At 36.2% G+C, this 15,719-nt stretch overlaps 1 protein-coding gene across 5 annotated transcripts in view; it reads right to left on the reverse strand.

Moving 5' to 3' along the window:
- The window catches only part of PLSCR1 (phospholipid scramblase 1), a 28,228-nt gene that overhangs the window by 10,913 nt on the left and 1,596 nt on the right, over nt 1–15,719 (reverse strand). The window contains exons 1-5 of one of the 5 annotated variants that reach the window (XM_058426789.1): nt 11,545–11,660; nt 10,247–10,295; nt 10,086–10,111; nt 7,024–7,104; nt 2,172–2,389 (exon numbers count right to left, since the gene is read on the reverse strand). In XM_058426789.1, the coding sequence (XP_058282772.1) occupies nt 2,172–2,389; nt 7,024–7,104; nt 10,086–10,111; nt 10,247–10,254 (333 nt within the window). In that variant the 5' untranslated portion in view covers nt 10,255–10,295; nt 11,545–11,660. Of the gene's footprint in view, nt 1–2,171; nt 2,390–7,023; nt 7,105–10,085; nt 10,112–10,246; nt 10,296–11,544; nt 11,663–14,299; nt 14,754–15,719 lie in introns of those variants that run through there. The other 4 variants (XM_058426791.1, XM_058426790.1, XM_032173788.2 and 1 more) reach the window with 4 other exon arrangements.

The raw sequence follows: 15,719 nt of genomic DNA on the forward strand, positions 1-15,719 counted from the left end.
CTCAAAAACTAAAATTACAGCCACCATATGATTCAGCAATCCCACTACTGTTTTTTTTAAAACAGTATTTTTTCAAATTTTTCAAAATTTTCAAAACAAAAATTTTAAAGGAAAGGAAATCAATATGTCAAAGAGGTATCTGCAATCTCATGCTTATTGCAGCACTAACAGTCAACATATAGAATCAACCTAAGTGTTCATCAATAGATAAATGAAAAAAGAATTCTTAATACACACAATGGAATAAAAATCAGCCATAAAAATTAATGAAATCCTGTCATTGGCAGCAACATGGATGAGCCTAAGGGACATTATGTTAAGTGAAATACGCCAGGCACAGAAAGAAAAATACTGAATGTTCTCACTCATACGTGGAAGCTTAAAAAAATTGATTTCTTAGAAGTAGAGAGTAGAGGCTGGGCGCAGTGGCTCACGCCTGTAATCCCAGCATTTTGGGAGGCCAAGGCAGGTGGATCACAAGTTCAGGAGTTCAAGACCAGCCTGGCCAATATGGTGAAACCCCATCTCTACTAAAAATACAAAAATGAGCTGGGTGTGGTGGCAGGTGCCTGTAGCCCAGCTACTTGGGAGGCTGAGGCAAGAGAATAGCTTGAACTCGGGAGGCGGAGGTTGCAGTGAGCCAAGATTGCGCTACTGCACTCCAGCCTGGGTGACAGGACGAGACTCCATCTAAAAAAAAAAGTAGGTAGTAGAATAGTGGTTACTAGAAACTGTGAAGGGTAGGGAGGAGAGGTATAAAGAGAAGTTGGTTAATGAATACAAAATTACAGCTAGATAGGAGGAATAAATTCTAGTGTTCTATAGCTATGTGGGCTGACTATAATTAACAATAATTTATTGTATATTTTCAAATAGCTAGAAGAGAGGATTTGGAATGTTCTCAACACTAAGAAATGATAAATATTGAAAGTGATAGATATGCTAATTATCCTCATTTTTCATTACACATAGTACATGCCAGACTGTACTCCATAAATATGCACAATTATTATGTGTCAAAAACAATTCAAAAAGTAGAAAACAATCTTCCTTCTAGAAGAGGCTCAAGAAATATTGGTAACTTTTTTAGCCATCAAAGAGTATTTTTTACAAGTTTCAAATCTGTATTAAGCATACTTAATATCAACCTTTGTCATATGTGATAACATCCTTTATGTATTTTATGAGACCCTGATTTTTAAAATATCTATTTCTATGTATTTCTTGCATAATATAATAACGACCAAAAATTCCTACGATTGTGCCACTTAAGCGCATTGTGGGAAATTAAGTTACTAAAGAGAGTGCAAGAAAGAAATGATTTATGAAATGAAAACTGGTTGAATATCACAAGAATATTTGTTTATATGTGTATAGACTGGACACACAGAGTTTCTTGTTTCTATTTGACCTACCTGATTTCTAACACCAAATAAATGTTAAACCTCTTATTGCTGAGATTAATTATAATTTAGTGCAACAAAATCCAGGACTTTTTACTCCTTTATTAAGGGCATTTATAAAATTGGGTCTTCCAAAGAACAAAAGCAGCATCATAAAAATGCAGTTTTATTAGTTACAATAAAAAGGTGAGTCATACTACACATAAAATATTAACCCCTTGTTTGGGGCCACTTTTTGAAACTCAACAATAAACTTTATTTAAATTTTCTTTCAAATTATAAGGCAATTATTCAGTATCAAGATTAAAGAGCACTTCGCTCAGTACCAAAGTTTTGGGAGTAAAAAAACAGTCTTGACTCTTAAGGTTCTCACCCCAGAGTGAGCTATATAACTTCTTTGGACCTCAGTTTCTTCTTTTGAAAAATGGAGATAACTGTAACACCTATACATCATAGACTTTCAATAGGGATTAAATGAGTTAATACATGTATCACGCATACAACAAAGACAGGAAAACAGTGCTAATTAAATGTTTGCTATTGGCCATTATTATAGATTGTATTTAAGATCACAGAAAATACAATTTTCTAAGGCATTTGTATTTTGCTTTAAAATTGAACCTGACCTATAAGAATTAGAGTAACCTGTTAGCAGAAAATATAGTTTTGCTATTTCAGACTTTGGTGAATTATTCATTTGTTAATCTGGTTAAGCAAGCTGGAAGCACAGTTCTGTTTTTTATGAGTATTTTGTGTCTTTGAAATTACCTGACTTAAATATTCTAATCCAGGTGGACAGTTTAATGGAGGTGGTGGTGCTGGCATCCATGGTACCCCTGCAGCTCCACCTGGCTGATTATATACTGGCTGATTATACACTGGCTGATTTGGGACAGGAAAGCCAGCTGGGCCAGGACCTGAATGGCCGGATGGTGGGGGTGGGTAGCCGACCTGGGGCCCAGGGTAGCCATTATATCCTGGAGGTCCTGAAATACAAACAAGTGAAATGATTTATAACTGCACCAAAAATGGAATCATCAACCATTTTAGGGTTATGCCATCTATCTATAAGTTGGTATTTCAGCATAGAAATCTGTATCTGTGATGTTTAAGATATGCTTTTATCTTTCTGAGATTTTTCAATGAAATATCTGTGGTTGCACATCCACTTCTATTTTGATGATAGTAGGTGGTGAATAGCCTTACCCTTACCATTCAAAACTCAGATGGAAAATATGCTTTAATATCTGAGAAAATGAAAGTAAATAACCACTATCTAGAGTCACCTACATAAAGATTCTGGCAAGCCTTCAAGGGAAACAGACACGGCATTGGTAGAAGGCCCAAAATAATGGCTTTGAGTCAGCATTTCTAGGGCCAAAGTATCTTGTGAAAAATGATAATTCTGAAATTCGAGCAAATGATTTATAATATATGTATAGAACTGGGGGTAGTTTTGCCCCCTCTCTGCCAGGGATATTTGACAAGCTCTGCAGGCTTTTTTTTGGTCACAACTGGAGGGGAAGATAATACTGCATCTGGTGGGTAGAGGCCAGGGCTGCTGCTACACATCTTAAAAGAGCCAGAACAGCTCCCTAGAAATGAAGAATTGTCCAGCCCAAAATATTATAGTGCCACTGTTGAAGGTGAAAGCACATCATTTCTTCTTCTTTTTTTTTTTTTTTTTGAGACGGAGTCTCGCTCTGTCACCCAGGCTGGAGTGCAGTGGCGCCATCTCTCCTCACTGCAAGCTCCGCCTCCTGGGTTCACACCATTCTCCTGCCTCAGCCTCCCAAGTAGCTGGAACTACAGGTGCCCGCCACCACGCCCAGCTAATTTTTTTTATTTCTTAGTAGAGACGGGGTTTCACTGTGTTAGCCAGGATGGTCTCGATCTCCTGATCTCGTGATCTGCCCGCCTCAGCCTCCCAAAGTGCTGGGATTACAGGCGTGAGCCACCGCGCCCAGCCACATTCATTTCTTTTAGTACATTCCAGATGCCTGCTTGGGTTAATCCTTTGCCTTATGTTTTAATCCATAATGTATTGCTTTCCTAAGTCCTTCATTAAAATAAAATTTTATTATAATATTTAGGTTAGAAATTTAAATTTCACAATTTAACATCCTTTGGTCTCTGGAAAATATAATTTGAGAAACAAGGATGGCAAAAAATTGTAAGAGGCAGAGTAGAGGCAGAAATTTAATAACAGTAAATGTACTTCATATTCTCTGTGAATGTGTGATTACAATGAAGATTTATATACCTGTTTGTATGGTCCACAGAGTAGCAATTCCATAGCAGTGGAATATAATTTCAAAGGACTGTGTTTCTCAATATTTTAACATTAAAGCCTATGCAAAATGTAATACTTAGAATAGGAAATTTATAAATTCTTTTAAATGGATCATTTATGATAAAATTCATTTGCCTTTCAAAAATAAGGCTTAGAAAAACAGAATAAACCTCATAATAATGCATCATAAATATAGCTTTTATAATTTATTCCTTTATGATGAATGAATATTTACAAATGATCCATAATGTGACTGGCTGTGTTGTAGAATATGAGGATACAACTCTCAAGGAGGCATCCTGCTGTCGAGAGCTTACAGTCAACTTTTGGGAGAAAGAAAACACATTTAGAACAAAAAAAAATTCATACGGATGTGATGGAGAGAATGTATGCGGGGGAGGGCAGGGTATGAGGCAGTTACTTTAGGTAAATATAATTTATATCAAGGTCTAAAAGATGAGAAGAGAAAAGCTTTATATGAAGATCTAGTGATAAATGCTTCAGGAGGAAAGAAAGGCAAATAGAATACCTCTGACTTTGTAATGAATTTGACAGGCTTGTAAAAGAGAGAGGAATGTCATAAGAAAGAAGATGACTAGGAAAGGCTGTTAGCAAAGCAACAGGAAGCTGTTAATCAAAGGAGGCCCTAGTAAGGAGTCTGGATTTGGTTCCAATTATGATTGGCAAGTACTGGAGGATTTTAAGCAGAAGAATGAGTTCCATGGTCTTATTTATATCTTACAAAATTTTCAGCAGTGGAAAAGCATTAGAATTTACAATGGAAAACACAGATGCGATCCCTGCCCATCATTGTTTAATGAGAGAGACAACTTTATATCTCCACTTATTCTAGGGAGCTATAATACCAGTGTAATTAATTGATTAATTAGAATTGGAGATAAATGCTTTCAAGTAAGAGACTACGGTTTTATGACTAGAGATGCCAAAGGTCGCTACTGAGATGGGAAGAGAAAAAGGGAAGGAGTAGGAGCAGGTGCCCTGAGGGGTCACCTTTATGCTGAGATCTGAAGGATGCACAGGAGTTCAGGAGGCCAGAGTCACAGAAAGAACATTTCAGAGCAACGTCCTGGGACAGTAACTAACACAGGCCTATAAGAATCTGAAAAATAGCCAGTCTAGCTGAATAACAGCAAGCCAGGCTCAAGAGGAAGTTAAAGAGAGAGCATGGAAAAGGCCATCCTGGGTTTCGTGTTAGCCTTTATCCTAAAAGTAATAGGCCACTAATAAAATAGGGGCTATACACTCTCTGTAATATGAGCAGATTTACATTTTTAAAGATCACTGGGGTCAGCACAGAAACCAGACCATAGGCAGACCAGTGGGGATATGGAGATGTGAGTTAATTTCTTACATTTTTAACATCATCATAATTTTCCCCAGACTCTGAAAGTATGATTGATTACTCCTCACATCAATGAATTAAGCATAAAGAATTACCTGACATTTGAATACTAGTATCATTTGTGTAAAGGCTAATTGATTTAAAATATTTTCAATATGTTAGCAAATATTTGTCATTTATTATTTGCAAGCATTGTGCTCAGTGTTTTGCATATACTCTCATTTACTCTACAAAGCAACCTACATTGAAAATATCACCCTTATTTATAGACAGGAACTCTGAGGCTTTGAGGTACTGCAACTTGTTTAAACTACCACATAACTATTAGTACAGAAGGCCGAACCTGGTTTACCAGCACATTTACCTATACAAATTTTTTTTAAAAGCAGGCAGAACTTGAAGCCTGATACAAACTTCCTATGCCTCAGCTTTCCCACATACATAATGGGGATAACTGACAGTATTTACCTCATAAGAGTATTCTAAGAATTAAAAGTGTTAGTCCACATTAACTCCACATTTAAAACAATGACTAAAGCATGGTAAGCTCTAAATTTTAAATTATCCTTACTCTTAGCATCATTGTTATCTTAAGACTTGTGCTATATGTAATCTTGGACTTGAGAAACAAAATCAAGCTGTAGAGATATATATATATATATATATATAAAATATAACAAACTCTCAAGTCTGATTATATCTGAACCGTATTATTTATGTATATCTACTTTTAATTAGCGATAGGGTGGGTTAAATCATTCTCTTAAGTGCCTTGGATGAATATTATAGACTTACTAATGATTTTCCAAACACCAACTCTATAAGAATTTAGAGCAGATGTTCTCAACCCTGGCTTCACCTTAGAATCACTTGGGGTGTTAAAAGATTACTATTCCTTGAGTCCCACCACTGGAAGCTATGATTTAATTTTTCTGGAATAGTGCCTTTGCACTACTATTTTTAAGTGCTTCTGGGTGATGATACTTCAGCACAGACATGGTTGCCATGAGCCACCACTTGAGAGTCTGAGCTTATCTAGCTCATATTCTTTTAGTTGCAAACATCTGGATGAGATCTGGGACCCGCGGGGAGGTTTCTTGCTAGGCAATTAAACATGACATTCAGCTCCTAAGCACATTTGTTTACTCAGAGAAGAAAACACAGTGGGTACATCCTTCTATCCAAACCACATTCCCTTTGATCCTAAATCCCCAGGATGCTCTTTCAAGATGTGGGTAGCCTGTCTGCTTGTAAATCTGGACATGCCATGGACTTTGCTATTTTTAAAGTTCTAGTAGTTTTGATAATTGCATTTGCCTAAATGAAAATCTCTGAATTCTTTCAGGCATTGGTTGAAAAGAAAAAATGTACTCAATTATGGATGTAGTCAAATGACGCAATTACTTTTCTTAGAAATACAGAGCTGAATCAGCATATATACAAAAATAAACCTTTCATATATATTATAAAATTAAAATGAGAATTATTCCCAGGTAACTGAATTTCTATTACTTTCAGTTTTAAGCAGTCTTACTATTTTGATGTGACTCTCACTGAACACATGCCAAGCTACTACATGATTCAATTTACCAGAAATAAATTTCCTAAATGTGATTAAATGATCATAATTTTCAGAACAGATGGAGGATCAATAAAATATTTTACTTAACATTTGTATTTTGGGATGTGCAGTCTTGTATTTCATTTGCTAAATGTAAACCTAATGCTGTTTTTACTAGCTTTCTTTATACCTTTACTGTCCTCTATAAATAAAAATTACTTCTATGGAAAATGATAGCCAAATAAAAATAATCAAGAACAACTAGGCTGCCAAAATTTCATTAATATCATTTTAAAAAAAGAGCTACTAAAATAAAAACAAATGCACAATTCTCTCTCTCTCTCTCTCTGTCTCTCTCTGGATTGATTAATTTTACTTTTTCTTCTTTCAGCAACTACTTTACCATGGAATGCTGTGGGTGGATACTGAGGAGGATACCCAACTGGCAAGTTTGTTTCCGGGTGAGAAGCATTCATCTGTGGGTCTGCAATTCAAGAAGAGGTAAATAGATGTCTGATTAAATAAAATATATATTAGAAAGAAACAATGTACTGTACTTAGATAATTGTCACTTGTATGGTCTTATGCTGTATTGAAATAGGGAAAGTAAAATTTTCACTTAACATAAGCTGTGCCTGTTATCAGAGCTAATTTGCAATTAGCAAATGTGTTTCAAACAAATTCTCCTTTAGATAAAATGAGACAGTTAAGTTACTGGGGCTGAATTACCAGTTTTTGAAACATCCCTGATGAATGTTCAGTTCCATGTTTTGTTGATAATAAAATAAAGATAGCTTTAAAATTACATATAGACTACGAAGAAAGAGATAAATGAAATTAATGGGATGTGAGGATGGTAGAATTATGGATGATTTTAAAGACATCTATCATCACTGTTATTAGAATTATTATTAAATATTTAAAATAATGAATAGACTTCAGTATTTATATATTTTATGCCTACTCTGGAACTACACCAATAAAGTTGAACCATATGAAATTCCCCAAATATGACTGTTTTTGACCCACAAAAGCCATGTTTAATTATAATACACTAGCATATTAAACTTTGTTATTTGCTAATAAGGCTTGAGTAACCTTAATATATACACAAATGGTTCAACCTCCTAAATATTAATATTCATGTCTATCTCGTCATTCAGTTACCTACCGCAGCCAGTCTCTAAATATTTACTGAGCATGTCCTGTGTCACCCTTGAATTAGGCTCTGTGGCTACAGTGGCTCTGCTTTCACACAGCTTAAGGTGTAGTAAGACACTATACTTATCTCCTTATCTGTTTCCTTATGAATTACTAACTGTAAATTCAAAGACTTTTGTTTTAGAATCATGGAGACATGGCATCAATATAGAAGAACATATAGGTCAAACTTTCACTGTAACACATTTTTTTGTATGTGTCTCTATTATGAACTTTCAAAGACCACTCAACTTGTGAATCATGTGGTTTTATCAGGAAGATTGGATTGTTTCCCCCGCCCCCTGCCCTGGCCTTTCTCCTTCATAAATGGCTTCATCATGACTTCAGCAGAATGCAGTCCATGGTGATTGCATAAAATCAGACAAAAAAACCGCTCTCTTATTCATTCAAGACTAGCCTGGCCAACAAAATGAAACCCCATCTCTACTAAAAATACAAAAATTAGCCAGGCATGGTGGCACACGCCTGTAGTCCCAGCAACTCAGGAGGCTGAGGCAGGAGAATCACTTGAACCCGGGAGGCAGAGGTTGCAGTGAGCCGAGATCGTGCCACTGCACTCCAGCCTGGGCGACAGAGCGAGACTCCATCTCAAATAAATAAATAAATAAATAACACAAAACAACAACAACAAAAAAATGAGGACTTTTCCCTGGACAAACATTGCAACATACCCTGTGATTTCTGAATCATCACAAATATCTGAAACTCCCCCTCATTCTTTCCCATCCATTCTCTTCTATTTCTCAGTGTCAAGTGGCTGACCTAACTCCCTCGTTCTCTAGCTAATAAGGCCCTGCCTGCAGCCCCTACTCCCAAATTAAGTTGGAAACAACGGCATCAGACTCAGAATAGATTTCAAGAAAATACTTTGCAAGTCTGAAGTAAAGATCTACCCTTGACAGGTATGTCATATTGTGATACCTCTTAATAAGCAACATTGTTTGAATACTAGAACATAGAACACACATGCATACACATATCCAGGAACAGACAGACTCAAGAAATCATGAGCTCACAATCTCTGGACTTTTGGGACCAAACCAATGATTCTGATTTCAGGCATTCCAGGAGGAATTCATACAAGGAGAATGAGTGAATGGGCAGGTGTTCAAGTAGAACAAAGAGCATGTTAATTATGTTTCGATTACTGCATTTTTGAATGCAACTTAAAATGGCTTACAAAAAGTACAAGTCTATCACATTGTCTTAAAGATATTTTATTTTTATGTCTACGTGTATGTATATATACATATTTACACATTTATTCACACACATATACACATTTTATTTCTATTTATGCAAATGCATTCGTACATACATACAATTATATATACAAAACTGAAGAGTTAAAAGTTGACTATGACCATGACCAGATAAATTTTTGTAAATTGAGTGGAATCAACTTAAAGCCTGTGGCAAATAAAACAGTGTAATTCTATATAAATTTACATTTAAAAAGCTTTAAGTTTTGTAAGTAAAAAGAAAATCATAAAACTTCACATGGGAAAAGCAAGGAGTCTAGTCCTGGAGATTATTTCATACATCTAATAAGCGTGACACTGTAGTGACGGATAAATATTTTTTTGTTACCTCAACAAAGATGAAGGAGAGAATAAAGAAAAGCATTTCAGAAAAAAAGGATTTAATTTTTGAATTTAATTTTCCCTATGTAGTGGGAATTTTGAACATAATTTTCCCTCTGTTCTTCAGAACCTTGATATCTTAATAAGACAGTCTTTTATTACTTGCTTGATAAATATCCATCTTAGAATTTTCTTGAGAGAAAAAAAGTCAGAACATAATGACTGGTATTTACTTAAAATACAAATATGTGTCTGTGATGAAATATACATTGAGGTGTGTTTCTGAGGAGTTTATTACAATGAACTCAAATCTTATTATCTGTTAATTAGTATGACTTGAATAATCTTTATATATATAAAATACACAAAGAGAATATTGTTCTGGTTTAAATATATGTTACAGAACATATTTCCCAATAAATCTAGCATTTCTTAGCTTTCCAAAAGGCTTTCTTATTTTTAATGAAGAACCTAGTGGTAGTGCTATTTTTGTACATCTTCTCTATAGTCAAAATACTGAACTAGACATTGTATTCTGGAGCATAAACAGCAGAAAGCAAATTATATACTTTCAGACACTGAATAAACCGTTATGACAAATAAGTTACCAACAGATTAACATTATAAGGAGGAAAGTAAACATTTAAAATAAATTACTTACTTTGTTTGTCCATGATTAAAACAGTTCTGAAAAAGAAGATCTGATATTAATACACTGTCTACAAGGCCACAGGTCAAATATAACAGTTCAATCAGGATACTCTAAAACTACATAGTCACATTCATAGGATATTCCTCTTTATTCATCCAGCCCAGCCTTACCTGGTCATTTAAGCCCTTTGTGCTTGACTGCATTCCCCTTGCTGTGTTTCTGAGTAGGAATTTAGAAATTGTTGGTCAGCTCATGATGGTGAACACATTCTAAAGCCTTTTGGGAAGAGGGTCCAGTGAGGCAGAAAGCCATAAAGACACACTATGAGCTAAGACTCCAAGTAGTAACCGAGCTAAGACTCCAAGTAGTAACCAAGCTAATAACATCAACCTTCACAACTTGCACAATCTAAAGGAAATGCTTGGTTCAGTTCCCAGTCTCCGGACTTGGGTTCTAGGAACATTCCAGCAGGAAAGCAAAAAATGTTAATTATCAGGTCACACTACTGCAATTATCTTGGGAAATGTAGGTCCTGTGGACCTGTTCTTTGCAAATTTGAGAAGGCCTGAGACTACTCCGTGCTTTCAGAGATTTTTTTTTTTTACCAGAAAACCCACTCTCAGGAGTTGTCACAGCCATAGCACCTTGACCACCCAAGTGAAACTTTCTACTCGGTATTTATACAGAAACATAAATTGCAGCAAACATTCTACTCAATATTTCTGCCTTCCAGTGCCTTGATCCAATCCTACTTTTTCCCACTACTATCCTGTCACTACTTTTTCCATCTCCTGTAGATCCCGATGCCCTTCATCCCTTTTAGCGACAATGCATTAGGCAAAACTCTGTTACTCAACATTTTTATCTTGGACCCATGCACACTAACACAAACTGCCCTTCCCCTTCCCAGGCCCACTCCAGTAGCAGCTACCCTTTAAATTCTCTTACCATGCAATCCTAAGTAGTTAGTAAGTCAACTGATCCCTCTACATGCTCAACTAAAACCTAGACTTCCCAAGAAGAAACCGCCTTCCTCCTTGCTGTTTCAGAATTATTTTTGGCCAGGGGTGGTGGCTCATGCCTATAATGCCAGTATTTTGGGAAGCTGAAGCAGGAGGATCACTTGAGTCCAGAAGTTTGAGACCAGCCTGGGCAACATGGAGAGACATTGTCTTTACCAAAAAAAAATTAGCCAAGCATGGTGGCATGCCCCTGTAGTCCCAGCTACTCGGGAGGTTGAGGTGGGAGGATTGCTTGAGCCTGGGATATTGAGGCTATAATGAAGTATGATGTCATCACTGCATTCCAGCCTGGATGACAGAGCAAGACTGTTTCAAAATAAAGGTTTTGTTTGTTTGTTTGTTTGTTTATTTTGTTTTGATTATTGCCAACTTTAAGCACAAAATTTTATAGTCAACTTAAAGTCTTAAGAACATTCTAATAATAGTCAACTCTTAATTATACATACTCAAGAAGTTCAGCAATGGTTGAATAATTCAAAATGGGTTTATGTGGTCCTGAAATAAATCAAAAGATGTGTTTGTGTTACTAACTTCCTAGATTTTCTTAGGACAATAGGAATCTCAGTTTGCATTAACTGGTCAGATATTAATGCTGTAGACCTCATCAAGCCAGAAAGGTAGAAATATTAAAATTTATACTTTTCTGCTACTAATCTATAAGGTGAACAATAATAAACACATGTAACCAAAGTAGACTAAAGGTTTTCAAGACTACATTTGTGTTTTAGATTCCATCATATGAAGAACTGTATAAGACTAAATTCATACGTAAGAGGACATGATTTTTGTCAACCTCACATTTCTACCATCAAAGACTATACTTTAAAATGCCAATTTTCTTAAAATATGCGAAGAGTACTTTAACAGATATATCAGAAAAGATTAATACATACCGAATTAGAAATAGGTAGTATCCTTTAATTAACACACCGGACTACACATCTCTAGAGTCTTTACCTGCCCCTTGCTTCTTATAGGATACCTCTCTATAACATGCTTAGCTTAAAAAAAAATTCTATGGCCTTTAACCAATTTTAACATAAATTTTAAGAAACTAGTGATTCAATTATTCTCACCTTCCCTACAAGGTCAGAAAAGCACTAAATAATGTCTAAGGGCAAATCCTAAATAAAATGTAAGAGAAGAAACTTAGGCAAGTTTTTATTTTTTATTTTTTTTGGCAAACAGACTACTCAACTGAAAGAAATTCATAGTTTCTGGATTGCAGATCTATACATCTGAAATAGAAAATATTTTTGTCATAATTTTAAAAATAATTTTTCTTAACATTTAGTTGTTTTAGGCTTTCAAGTCCCATGCAAGCCAGAAATAAAGGATGTGCTGCAAAGATAGAGAATTCATAAACCCATGCTACGTATCCTGGTAAACAGTGGTCCCCAACCTTTTTGGCACCAGGGACCGGTTTTGTGGAAGACATGGACCACTGGAGCAGGGGATGGTTTGGGGATGATTCAAGCACATTACATTTATTGTGCACTTTATTTCTATTATTATCACATTATAATATATAACAAAAGAATTTTACAATTCATTATAAGGTAGAATCAGTGGGAGCCCTGAGCTTGTTTGCCCGCAACTAGACAGTCCCATGTGGGGGTGATGGGAGACAGTGACTCCCATCATCAGGCATTAGATTCTCATAAGGAGTGCTCAACCTAGATCCCTCACACATGCAGTTCACAATAGGGTTCTTGCTCCTATGAGAATCTAATGCCGCTGCTGATCTGACAGGAGGTCGACCTCAGGTGGTAATGTGAGCGATGGGAAGCAGCTGTCAAAACACAGGATAAAGTATTTCACATTCTCTTCCAGCCCCAAGATAGGGATAAATGTTTTGAATTATTTTAGCAAAATTCTACTGCTCTGAAAACAAGAATTCTGGGTCCCTAACTTCCTCTCAATAACTGAGAATAAGATACTAGACTAGAGGGAAGGTAGGAATTTCAAGTAGGCCAGGGGAACATTACAGAGGTAAGTCACAAATCAAGTAACTTCCATGTCATTTGGGTTATGTTTGTATGTAAATTTTGTACCTTTAAAAATGTTTAGTTAACATCTAAGAAGGAAAAATATTCATCTGTTGAACTCCAGTTTTGGTAAAAATTAAGCTTAGAAAAAATTGATACATTTAAGCAAATGGGTGGGGCAAGCAGGTGGTGAGGCTTTGAGTATACAGCACATCATACTTGTAAGATATGGGATGAAACTGAGGTGACTGTGGCTGATTATAAATGCAAAGTACCTTGTAACAAGGAGTCATTCCATAAAAATCCTCTTGCGTATTTTATGCTTAACAAACAAAATAAATATGCTTAAAACCAGTGTAGGATAGCCTTTTATAGCATTTTATATTAAACCTTGAATAAAAATGCAGATGATACATCAACTAGGACGAAGTGAGATGGTACAGATCAAGGGTTCTACAAAACTAAATGTAAACCAAAGAGACAAAGGAAACAAATACTGAATCAGTTATTCTCATTTGATTGCTTTACTACTCTGAAAAGCCTTTCCTGACAACCCAGAGCTCCCTCACAAATTGTTTCCTTTCCTCCTAATAAATGGTGAAACTAAACCCATAGAAATAAAAGTGATTTTAATAAATGTGATAGTTTGCTAACTAGCTGAATTAAGATGATTAATAATTCATATTCTTTGCACCGATGTCTCTAATTCACTGAAAAAAGGAAGACCGACATCCTTCAGTGAAATTTGTTCGAAGACTCTTTTTTTTTTTTCAAACTCACGAATGGGATTTTAATGTGCTGTATGGAATTTGAAGCCTCAAACTTAAAGAACTTTCCACCTGGAAAGCATTCTTAAGTGACATCAGTGAACTATCCTCCCTAAAACCTAGACACAGTATCACTGTGGAAACAGAATAATAGTTCTGGAATCGATTTAGGATTAGGTTAGGAGCGCCTACACCAGGAAAAGCTCCAGGGAAACGGTTTTAGGACAGAATCAAGGCACACCTGTGGAACCTCTTTCTGCATCTTTCTTATGTAAGACAGAAAAGGCTTGAATTTCAATTTACTCATGTGCCACTTAGCTTTAACTAGGCCAGGTGCTATGGATAGAATGTGTGAGCGAAGTTCATGTGTTGGAAACTTAATTTCCAATGCAACAGTGTTGGGAGGTGGGGCCTAATAAAATATGATTCGTTTATAAGCACTCTACCTTCATCAATAGATTAATGTCGTTATCTTGGGAGTGGGTTTGTTATTGCCAGAGTAGGCTTGTAAGGAAATCAAGTTCCACTCTCTCTTGCTGTCTTGCCGTTCCACTTTCCACCACGGGATGATGCAGTAAGAAGACCCTCACAAGATGCTGGTGCCTCCATACAGTCATGCACCACAACAGCAGATCACATATATGATGGTGGTCCTGTAAGATTATTTTTACTGTACCCTTTCTATGTTTAGATACATAAATACTTGACATTATATTATACTTGCCTACAGTATTCAGTACAGTAACATGCTATACAGGTTTCTAGCCTAGGAGCAATACCTTATTCCACGCAGTCTAGGTCTAGTAGGCTATCTGCCACCTCACTGGTCATTCCTTTTCTTGAATGAGCCAAGTTCCCTCCAGCCCAGGACTTCTACCTGTGAAGTTCCCTCTGTCTATAATGCCCTCCACCACCCCATTCACCCACAGGTCTATAGACTAGTTGATTTGAGACTTCCTTCAGCTCTCAATCTGACTCTCCTCAACACCCCCAACCCCACCACCCCAGCCTAAATAGTAGGCTGGCTATACTATCCAGGATTGTGTAAGTAAATTCTATGATGTTCTCACAACCACAGAATTGCCTCATGATGCATTTCTCAGAATGTATTCCTGTATTTAAGCAACACATGATTATGTTGGACTTCCTAGCCTCCAGAACTGTAAGAAATAAATTTCTGTCCTTTATAAATTACCAAGTCTCAGGTATTCTGTTACAGCAGCAGACAACATATGGAGACATCATTTTTTTCTAATCACTTATTAAAAGAACATATGGAAAATTGAAGAGTGCAACTGTTAAGTTCTGATTAAAAAGTGTTTTGGCTTTTTAATTTAGCACTATTCAGGGCAGTGCAATAGAGTGTGTATATACACAGATACACATATATACATATAGAAATTCCTCCTATATAAATATTCAGTAAATATAAAGCTTGTGTGGTTTTTAAGGAATTAATTGAAGGCATAGAGCATGCAAGGCACTATACCAGGCACTAGAGCACAATACCTAGACACTAGGGGAGACAGACAATTAAGAATTAAATATATTATTAAAAATACTCTAAGTGCTATAAATAAAATTAATGTTGCTATAAGAAAGGGTTATGGGGCACTAACTTAGACGGTGGTAGGGGGTTTAAGAAAAGTCAGACTGGGAGCTGAAGGAAGTCTCAAATCAACTAGTCTATGGAGGTATGGTGGGTGGGGTGTTGCAGGGCATTATAGATAGAGGGAACTTCATAGATAGAATTCCTGAGCTGGAGGAACTTGCCTCATTCAAGGAAAGGAAGACCAGTGAGGTTACAGAGCAAAAGAGGGAGACATTCTTAAGAGATGAAGATGGAGAGGTACATAAGGGTCTGCT

Source organism: Hylobates moloch, unplaced genomic scaffold, assembly GCF_009828535.3.
Source record: "Hylobates moloch isolate HMO894 unplaced genomic scaffold, HMol_V3 SCAFFOLD_13, whole genome shotgun sequence".
Taxonomy (NCBI): domain Eukaryota; kingdom Metazoa; phylum Chordata; class Mammalia; order Primates; family Hylobatidae; genus Hylobates; species Hylobates moloch.